This window comes from Gekko japonicus, unplaced genomic scaffold (genome assembly GCF_001447785.1).
Source record: "Gekko japonicus isolate JY-2015 unplaced genomic scaffold, Gekko_japonicus_V1.1 scaffold454, whole genome shotgun sequence".
In the NCBI taxonomy this organism is placed as follows: domain Eukaryota; kingdom Metazoa; phylum Chordata; class Lepidosauria; order Squamata; family Gekkonidae; genus Gekko; species Gekko japonicus.
Window position 1 is genome coordinate 910,393 of NW_015173687.1, and position 10,055 is coordinate 920,447.

At 47.6% G+C, this 10,055-nt stretch overlaps 1 protein-coding gene across 3 annotated transcripts in view; it reads left to right on the forward strand.

The window, feature by feature from the left end:
- Positions 1-10,055, forward strand: part of NSMF (NMDA receptor synaptonuclear signaling and neuronal migration factor) — a 50,515-nt gene that overhangs the window by 34,854 nt on the left and 5,606 nt on the right. For all 3 annotated transcript variants that reach the window (XM_015423111.1, XM_015423112.1, XM_015423113.1), the window contains 6 exons: positions 743-795; positions 1,021-1,110; positions 2,678-2,799; positions 5,062-5,145; positions 6,880-6,913; positions 7,867-7,937. In XM_015423111.1, coding sequence (XP_015278597.1) covers positions 743-795; positions 1,021-1,110; positions 2,678-2,799; positions 5,062-5,145; positions 6,880-6,913; positions 7,867-7,937 — 454 coding nt within the window. The remainder of the gene's footprint in view (positions 1-742; positions 796-1,020; positions 1,111-2,677; positions 2,800-5,061; positions 5,146-6,879; positions 6,914-7,866; positions 7,938-10,055) is intronic.

Consider the following 10,055-nt stretch of genomic DNA (forward strand, 5'->3'; position numbering starts at 1 on the left):
CATGGCAGTTTTCAGTGCACCTTGCCTCAGGTGTTCCCATGGCAGCCATTTCCCCGTGCCAATATGACTCGAGGGCTCTTTCAGACTTCTAAAATAATTGGTAATTGCTTTTTTCTAAAGACTGCCAGTGGAATGGGGAAGACTGGAAATGGTGGACACAGGGGTTGAGGTGAGGAAAGTAGCACCAATGCTGGTGGGACCTTTTTAAAAAAGCATACCTTCCCATTGACACTGTATGCAAGTGCACCTGGTCTGTGACCTTTATAAAAAGATAGTACCAAGCCAAAGCAAGGGAAAACTTGAAAAATGGACCATTGGACTTGTGGAAGCTCCCTCTGCCCTCAAAAGAGAGGTCCACTTTGGTGACCAGCTAGAACAAAGCCTCAGTGTGGAAGCAACCACAGCCAAGTGGTGTTATTATGGCTTTCCCTCTTAGAATTACTGTGAAATGTATAGTGAACCATGGTTCTGGTTGTGCTGATCAGCTCTGACATTAGCATAAGCATATTTATGAATGGTTGTCATCTCAGACACCCATGTAGGTTTGGCGTGTCTTTGATCAGGATCCTGGGCAGTTCCAGATGTTTCTGCTGAAAAGCTGGAGGAAAATCCTTGCTCTTCTGACTCGTCTGCTTTCTGCAAACTCAGCCTGATACATGAATCGACTTGGAGCTCCCCGTGTTGACTTTACCTTCTCTTGGATGCCTGGTACTGACGGCCTTTTCTTTTTCGTTTCTTCCAGAAATTTCAGGAAGCATCTGCGCATGGTGGGGAGCCGTCGCATGAAGGCACAGAGTGAGTGAGGGGACTGAGGAGGCGGGAGGCCTTATATCCCAGGCCATGGCATCCCCTAGACAGTTGCTTTTGCCTTGCTTTGGATCAACCCATATAGAAATTTAGCCTTCGTTTCTGTCTTCTGGTGTATCCATAACAGAGTAGTTTAGAGCATGAACTTTTGAGCCAAGCGTGTTTCTTCACTGGTCGTAAAGCCGTAATAGTTCTTGTTTTTAATCTTTGTAGCATTTGCCGAGCGGCGAGAAAGGAGCTTCAGCCGGTCCTGGAGCGACCCAACTCCCATTAAGCCTGACAACCTCAATGACTCCCGAGAAAGTATGTCCTGGTGATTGTGTCCTCATCCCCCAATCCAAATTAGCTGGCTTGATGTGGCCAATGTCAGATGAAGATATTTGGATAGACAGCATGTGTCAACACCTCCGGCAGGTGCTTAGGTTAGCCAGGGGCCTGTTCTGCCCAATTTGCCATGGCAGCTTAAGCCTTCTTCTTGCTGTGGTTGACATTGGTGGTTGGGGACCGAGGAAAGACGGTGTGGTGGCATGCTGCTCTGTGAAGAGTTGCAGGGTTGGTACACAACCAGGGGTACTGGGTTGTCCTCTGCATGAAGTTCTGTGTGTGTTTCCAGTACACAGTACCTCTGTTGGGAGATGGTGTCCCTGCCCCCTTTGGATATTTTAGAAACAGTTCCATGACTGATTCTTTTTAGGGTTAGCTACCAAGTGATAACAGGTGGATCCCTTGTCAAAGAGAACTAACCGTTAGGTGGGTTCTGAGAAACAAGAGAGAGCTGAACCTCGCATATGAAAAGGCAGAGCATGGTAAAGTGAAAGGAGGAGGTGGGAACAGGAATGGCAGAAAATGAACCAAGCAAGAGCTGTGGCATAGCATCAGAAGAGTCCTGCTGGATCAGACCAGAGATTCATGCAATCCAGCATCATGTTTCCCACTCCATCCAAACAAATGCCCTAGAAGTCCTGCCAGCAAGGCTTGAAGGCAAAGGCCTTCCCTCTGCTTATCTTATCAGAAGCTCATATTCAATCATGCGCTGCCTCTGAACATGGAGGTTATGTTCACTCATCATGGCTTTGATAGACCTAGGCCCTGGTCACACGGAGAATTTGCCGCGCGAAAGGCACGAATGCGGGGCGGATTTTCGAGGTGCGATCACACTGCAACATCTGGCAAGCATAGCGCACCCATGGCCAACCCCTGGCGTGCCGCCAAAGATGCACAGTTAAAAAGTACCTGCAAAGATCTACTAGCAAATGGTTTGCTACAGGCTGCAGACGGACTCGTTCAGTGTGATCACGCTGGCGCGTGCCTATTCCCTCCGGCCATCCTCTTTGCAGCGCGTGCCGAAGGACAAAACCCCGGTGTGCCGCTGTCGCATCTGATTGCATAATGGCGGATCAGAATAATGGAATGGCGCCAAAAGCCCCCCCCCCCCCCCCCCCCGGCGCATTTTCCGGCACGTGTGGCCGGGACCCTAGTTCCTTTTTAAAGCCAGCCATATACATCAATGGCGGTCACCACATCTTGTGACATTGTGTAAAGGAGTACTTTCTTGGCACCTTGTGGGTCATGGTTGCCAATGGCCTGTACAGAGCTGAAAGGTCCTGTTTGTTTTCTCCTTGGAGCAAACCTGGGCCTGCCATGTCCTACAAAAAGCCAGTTGCCACAACTTCACAGCTGCACTTGGTGTTCTTTGGGGTTCAACAGCAGGCATCCTTGACCATCTGCAGAGCCGCTTAATTACAGTCCTGTTTTGACTAGTGAAGAGAGCACTAAGCACGTAGGTCCCCTTTTAACTTGGGTAGCTTAAAAGTTGTGTGTGCTTGCTTTAAGGGCCCTCATAACACTCCTATTGATTTGCACCCTGCAGGCCATGAGTTCCAGGACTCCTGCTCTGCACTTGATAAGAGTGTTGACTTGAACTGGGAGGCAGAGAAAGAGCTTGAAGCTGCAGCCTGCAGTGGAGAGGACTTCATCCCACCCAAGATCATGGTAAGTGATACATGTGAAATCCCAAGAGCCCTAGGCCTCTGGGCCAGTGTGGTCTAGGTCGGGGAGAGCAGGTGTATTCCTCTTTCTCGCATTTTCTCAGTTGCATCTTTTTTCTTGCTGCATACAACTGAATGCAGCATAAATCCCCTTCTGTGTACAGAATGTAGAACAAAGGCTGTCTTCAAAAGGAACTCTCCCAAAGGGAAGGAAGCACAGTGGTTCTCACTGGATATGGCATGAAGATTTTTACCTAAGACAGCAATGTAGCTCAAGCCAACCATAGTGACATGGCTGTAGCTGTATTCATAGAGGACGGAGAGTAAGGAGGAAAAGCTCCGATTGGCTCAGGTCACAGACCATCTGTGTTGTGAATCTGTGCAGCACCAGCCTGGAGGCGGCCTGCTTTCTCCCTTGGAAACACAAATACAGCAGACCTTCCAGCAATCCCTGTGTGAACAAAAGCACAATTATAAATGTTTTAAATACAGTAAATTCAAAAGTTTGTCCCAAAGGCAGCCCAGGTTCTGTTCCAGGAAGAGGTGGATTGTGCCACTTGTAAATAATGTATGTTTATTTCTACAAGCAATGTAGAGCACTGAAGCCTCCACAGCAACAAGATGTTTGCCAAGCACTGTCCATATATTCTTCAGACTTACTCTTCTCTCCCCCCCCCCCAGTCTTAATGGAGAGAAATTTTCTTTAATCCAGCAAAAAGCCAAAATGCAGGGTTTTACTTCAGCACAATGTTCTGCTCTTGTGATTCACACAGCCAACTCTGGCAACAACCAAAGAAGTAAAAAAGAACGGAGGGTAAACAGGGGAGTTTGGGGTGTGAGGGAATGTTCAGTCTCCCTGGCTTGACATTATTTGGGTGCTAAACCAAATATGTGAAAGGCAGCCTAGCAAGGACTGGCAAAAACCAGGTACCTGTCATTAGTTATTTCTTTTAGGCATTTATAACTTGCTTTTCTTCTCAGTGGGGAACCAAAGTGGCATACAACATTCCACCCCACCCCTGCCACCCCCATTCTATTCTCACAATAACCATCCAGTGAGGCAGGTTAGTCTGAGAGAGAGTAACTGGTATAGAAAGGGTATTGAAAACAGATCAGCCAATATCATAATGCCCCTATATAAATCAATGGTGAGACCTCATTTGGAATACTGTGTGCAGTTCTGGTCACCACACCTTAAAAAGGATATTATAGCTTTGGAAAAAGTGCAGAAAAGGGCAACTCGAATGATAAAAGGGTTGGAACACTTTCCCTATGAGGAAAGGTTAAAGTGCTTAGGGCTCTTTAGCTTGTAGAAACGACGACTGAGGGGAGACATGATTGAGATTTACAAGATTATGCATGGGAAAGAGCAGGTAGAGAAGGAGGTACTTTTCTCCCTTTCTCACAATACAAGAACTCGTGGGCACTCCATGAAATTGCTGAGCGGTCGGGTTAGAACGGATAAAAGGAAGTACTTCTTCACCCAAAGAGTGATTAACACATGGAATTCACTGCCACAGGAAGTGGTGGCAGCTACAAGCATGGACGGCTTCAAAAGGGAATTAGATAGGCATATGGAGCAGAGGTCCATCAGTGGTTATTAGCCACAAGGTATAGATAGGGGCTCTGGGGCAAGTGATGCTCTGTCTTCTTGGTGCTTGGGGGGGGTCAACAGTGGGAGGGTTTCTAATGTCCTGGCCCCACTGGTGGACCTCCTGATGGCATCTGGTATTTTTGGCCACTGTGTGACAGAGTGTTGAACTGGATGGGCCTTTGGCCTGATCCAACATTGGCGTCTCTTATGTTCTTATGTTCTTAACTGGCCCCAGGGCACTAAATAAGCTTCCACGACAGAGTGGGGATTCATACCTGATTCCCCCAAATTTTAGTCCAGCACTCCAACCGTGACACCATGCTGGCTCTCACTCCCACCCTTGTTTTATCTCCTCCCATTCTCCAGTGGAGTTTCCCTGCTTTAGGGTAGCTGGAGTGGTTCCTACCAAGGAAGGCTGCCTTCTTATTCCTGGGGCCAGGGCTCCAACATTTCAGCGTGTCCCTTGATGTGTGCCAGTTTTTGCTTTGGGATTTTCACACTCTTAAGTTAGTTGATGGCTAGGAAAACCTTGCTAGCACATCTGCAGCAGCAAAAAGTCTTGCCCTCGATGAGAGATCTGTGGCCTGTACATGAGGCGTCTTGAGCATCCCCGGCCTTCTGTGTTACGTGAACCTACTGTAATGGCATACTCCCCCCCCCCCTCTCTTCCAGCTCATTTCCTCCAAGGTGCCCAAAGCAGAATATGTTCCAACAATCATCCGCAGGGACGACTCATCCATCATACCCATTCTCTATGTAAGTTGGTCCAGAATGTCTTTGTGGGTAATGTGCTGTGCCCTCCCAACTGCCCAAGCTTGGTGAGGGGGATCATTCTTATGAATTTCTCTTTGGTGTGGGGGCTGCTGGATGCTGATGTAGTCGCAGGTGCTATATCGTGTATGTGCAAAAATAGAAGGGGATGAGGGAACTTAACGCGGATTTGGCTTTGTGCTAGTGCTGGCCCTTTTCCTTTGTCTTGGGATCATCTTGACATAATGACGTCTGCTGAATCACTGATCTGTGCATGAGTGGAAACTGTACTCGTGCTTCTTGAAATGCTTTACCAGGTTGGGTGGGTTGCCTACCCTCATTGGAATCATCTTGGCTTTTAAAGGGGATAAGACAAATTCATAGGGGAAGGACCAACAACTGGTGTCAGCCATGATATCCAAAATGGAACATCCATGTTCACTAGTGCTGTATCTCTGAATACCTGCTCCCAGGAGGCAACAAGGAGGCTTTGTCCTCTGTGCCTCACCAGGTATCTGGTTGGCCACGTCAGATACTGGGCTACAGTGCCCAGTTACTGGGCTACAGAGCCTGCTTGCAGGGTGATTCATAAATTTAATGAAATAGCTAGCTAGCTGGCTAGACACACAGACAGACAAATTAGTTGGATCCAGCAGGGCTCTTATACTCTTAAATTGAACTTTTGATTTGTGAGATAGTTTCTGGCTCCTCAGTTGAAATATCCAGAGAGGAAAAACTGCCTCTAAAGCACAGCTAACTCACACTTGAAACATGATCACTCCTTCTGTTACATTAAATATTGGCTATTTTGATATCATCCTAGGCAATCTGTAATGGATATAATGACATGTCTCTTCATGAATGGATTACTGTATGCTGTAGGTTTCCGGTTACATCCCAATTCTAAACCACCCTTCATCAGGTATCCATTGGCATCATTAGCTTAAAAATCTCCTGCTTTCAAAAATACAGTGAATTACGTTGATACTTTAACAACACCTTATCCTAATATAATACCTGGGTATCTCAACCCAATGGAAGCTGGATGAAGAGATATTGTCACTTAATATAATGCTGTTGATTGTGTCCATGGCCCATTAGAGGGTAACATAATCTAAAAGGGTGATCAGTTTATCTGCCCCTTTCTCAGTAGTTTGACTCTTGAGGGTGGTTAAGAAAGCCAATCTCTTGCCTTTTTAAATTTGAAACAGCATGATCCAGTACAACTTGCAAACAGTTACAACGTAAAGAGGTGCAAACTGTGAAAGTAAAGTTCTTGTGTAATCTGTATTATTTATTGCACACTGATTACTATGTATTAAAAAAATTGTACCTCTACCTTTTTTAAAAAAGTATTTCTCTTCTGCCCCCCCCTTTCTTCTCCAAGAGGACCCAGAGTGGCTTATGTCATTCTCCTCTCCTCCATTTTATCCTCACAATAACCCTGTGAGGTAGGTTAGGCTCAGACTGTTTGACTGGCCAAAGGTCAGCCAGCGAGCTTCCATGGCAGGGGAGATTTGAACCTGCATCTCCAAGATCCTAGTCTGACACTCTAACCACTACACCACACTGGCTCTCAGTGGACAGGTCATTCTAAATTCAGGGTCACCTACTTTCTATGTATAACCTGTTTGGGGGGGGGGGCGGAGGGTCATCTCACATTCATAGTCATCTTCCTTTCAAGTAAATACAGTAGATAAATTGTGGAACTTTTAACCATGCTCCTCTCTTTTTTTCCAGGATCATGAGCATGCTACCTTCGATGACATTTTGGGTACGTAAGCATTTGACAGTGAAGAAGGAACGGGGTAGAGGTGGTTTTGAGGGGCTTGGTTTCTAACATACCACTGGAGCCTGGCTTTGGAGTCACTAGGAACACACTTGTAGCACATTGTGTGGGTAGTGGGGGATGAACACAGAGACAGTGGTGTCAGCAGCAGCTCTTTGGCCCTTTAGTGGCTGTAGAGAAAACACAGTGGGGGCCACGGTGCCTACAGAAGACTGGTAGGAATGCCTTTGTCAGCCTCCTTTTGCTCCTCCAGCCGGCCAGAATGGTAGTAGGGCCACTTATTTTTACTTTGCACATATTTACCCAGCCCTTCCTGTAAGGAGCACAGGGTGTGGAGTACATGATTCTCCCCCCTCCTCCACTTTATCCTCACCACAACCCTATGGGGTAGACTGCTGTAAGAAAGTGACTGGCCCAAGGTCACCCTGTGAGTTTCGTGGCAAAGAAGTGATTTCAGTACTCTGTGTACACTGTGCCACCCTGGCTCTCACTTATTATGGGGCTGACTGCCCCCTGTACCTGTCTCACAGAATAAGCCCAGCCCTTTTTTTAGCTTTTCTTCTCTGCTCTCCCCAGTGGCATTTAGTGCCACATGAAGAGTTTGTTTTGCATGCGTACAGACATCATTCCACTTCTTTCCCACCTTCTTACACTTACAGAGTGACTGTGCATTCTGCCCATCCCACATGTTACTGGTCAGGCGCACCTCTAGGATTGCGAACAAGGTGCCCCTTAACTTAGAAGAAGGGCGCACACATAGCACACTGTCTCTGGATTCATTTGGGGCCCTGTACTAAGTGAAAATGAGGTCATTGCTAGGGTCATTGGCCTTCTGATCATCTTGGGGGACCTTGGCAAATGCCTGTCTTTTCTACTTTTGAGCTCACATGTCTCTCCCCCCCCCCCCCCCCCCCCCCCGGTGTCTTTTTCTTTTGCAGAGGAAATTGAGAAGAAGCTGAATATCTATCGGAAAGGTTGCAAAATTTGGAAGATGCTAATTTTCTGTCAGGTATGTAAGTGCCGCTTGGAGGGCCATCTGTTCTTTGTTTTCTTCAGCATCAAATGTACTGGTCTCAGCATCCTGCAGCTGTAATACCTGAGCACACCCTCCCTGAAGAATTGTTGAAGTGGAGGATCGTGATGGATTGGTCTCATAAACCACTCCTTTCTCCACCCCACTGCAGTTTATGAGGAGTCAGGCTTCACTGGACACCACCGTCTTCTAAGCCTGTGCCTTCTCCCTGGCAACAGCCAGCATCGGGTGCATCAGGTCCCTGGTGTGGGTTCAAGAAGACAGCTGGAAAGGCTTTATCTCCCCTCCTTACCCCTGGCACCTGCTGCCTCTGTACAGCTCTAGAAAATGTGTCTTCTAACCCTTCTGACTTGTGCAGGGCTGGCTTTTCTCCTTAGCGGCCTAAAAGCCATCTTCTAAATTGTATTTATTTACTTCATTTCTAGCCCACTTCTGTTAGTGAGAAGAATATAGAACATAAGAGACGCCAATGTTGGATCAGGCCAAAGGCCCATCCAGTCCAACACTCTGTGTCACACAGTGGCCAGAAATACCAGTGCCATCAGGAGGTCCAGCAGTGGGGCCAGGACATTAGAAGCCCTCCCACTGTTGACCCCCCCCCCAAGCATCAAGAAGACAGAGCATCACTTGCCCCAGAGCCCCTAGCTATACCTTGTGGCTAATAGCCACTGATGGACCTCTGCCACTGACCTGGCTAATATATAGTTCAGCCTGCCTCCTTGTGCCTGTTTAATTGTGAGCTGCTGAAATTTCTGAGATAAACTGTAGCATGGTCCCCACCATTGTTCCCTGTAAGCTGAGTTAGTGTGAGCCAGCTCACAGTTTTTTAGCCTCCGGCTCACACATTTTCATCTTGGCTCAGGAAGGAGGGCTCCAGAGCAAACCAATTTATGCAGTAGCCAAATCGCTCTCTCACAGCTTTAATGCCAGCAGCTCACAAAGTAGAATTTTTGCTCACAAGGCTCCACAGCTTAGAGGAAACATTGGTCCCCACCCCGCTCACAACTCTCATGTAGGAAAAGACAAAAAAACCCAGGGGAAGATAGAGCCAAAGATAGTACTTGTTCACACAGCACATAATCAGCTGCCCTAGTACATGGCGGTAGTCACTAAAGATGGCTTTTGAAAGGATTAGGTGCATTCACAGAGTATAAGTCTGTTAGCCGTGAGTGCTAAATGGAACCTCTATATTCAGAGGCAGTATAAACATCAGAGATTTGTGACTAGCAAAAGGGGAAAGGGAAGCAGGATCTTTATGCTATGCTTGTGGGCTTCCTGGAAACATCCGTTGGCAATGGGATGAGGCTTTAAATGATTTGATCCAACAGGGTGCAGCCTGTGCTCATGGCAGAATCTTGAGTTCTGACTCTCATTCATGTGCTGTAAACCATGCCCATTGCTGCATCTGTTATTATGCGGCAGACAACTTCCTTTGTGGGGCAGAGCTATTCCAGAGAAATTCAGAGTTTGGACTTTCTTACTTTGCAAGCAAATCCAGTTAATATTTTCCCCTGTGCACCATGATAGAGGCAAAGGTGGTGCTGGTGGGGTAGATATATCAGAGTAACTTGAGTCAGGTGCTGGGGGAGAGGCACAGTTCTCTTGCTGTCAATGCTCCCTCTAAGCTATGGAGTCTTGTGAGCAAAAATTCTACTTTATGAGCTACTGGCATTCAAGTTGTTAGCGAGCAATTTGGCTACTGCATACATTAGTTTGCTCTGGAGCCATCCTTCCTGAGTTTCCTGTGTGAGCTGGAGGCTAAAAAACTGTGAGCTTGCTCACACTAACTCAGCTTAGAGGGAACACTGCTTGCTGGGCAGAGGCCCCGGTCACACGGGAGACTTTGGCCCGGGAGAGGGACGGATCGGGGGCGCAGCAAACGGGCGGGATCTCACCGCAACATCTGGGAAGCGGCGCGCACCCGTCCCCGATCCGTCCCTAAACCCGGAAAACCCGCTGCAAAAAATAACCTCCTACAGAGGAAGCACCGCTGCAAGCGCAGCCATGGGATCGCCGCCGCGCCCGTCATCTGGATCAATCCAGGCTCCCCGCTGAACTGCGCATGCGCACACATGCGCAGTTCGGCTGTCACAG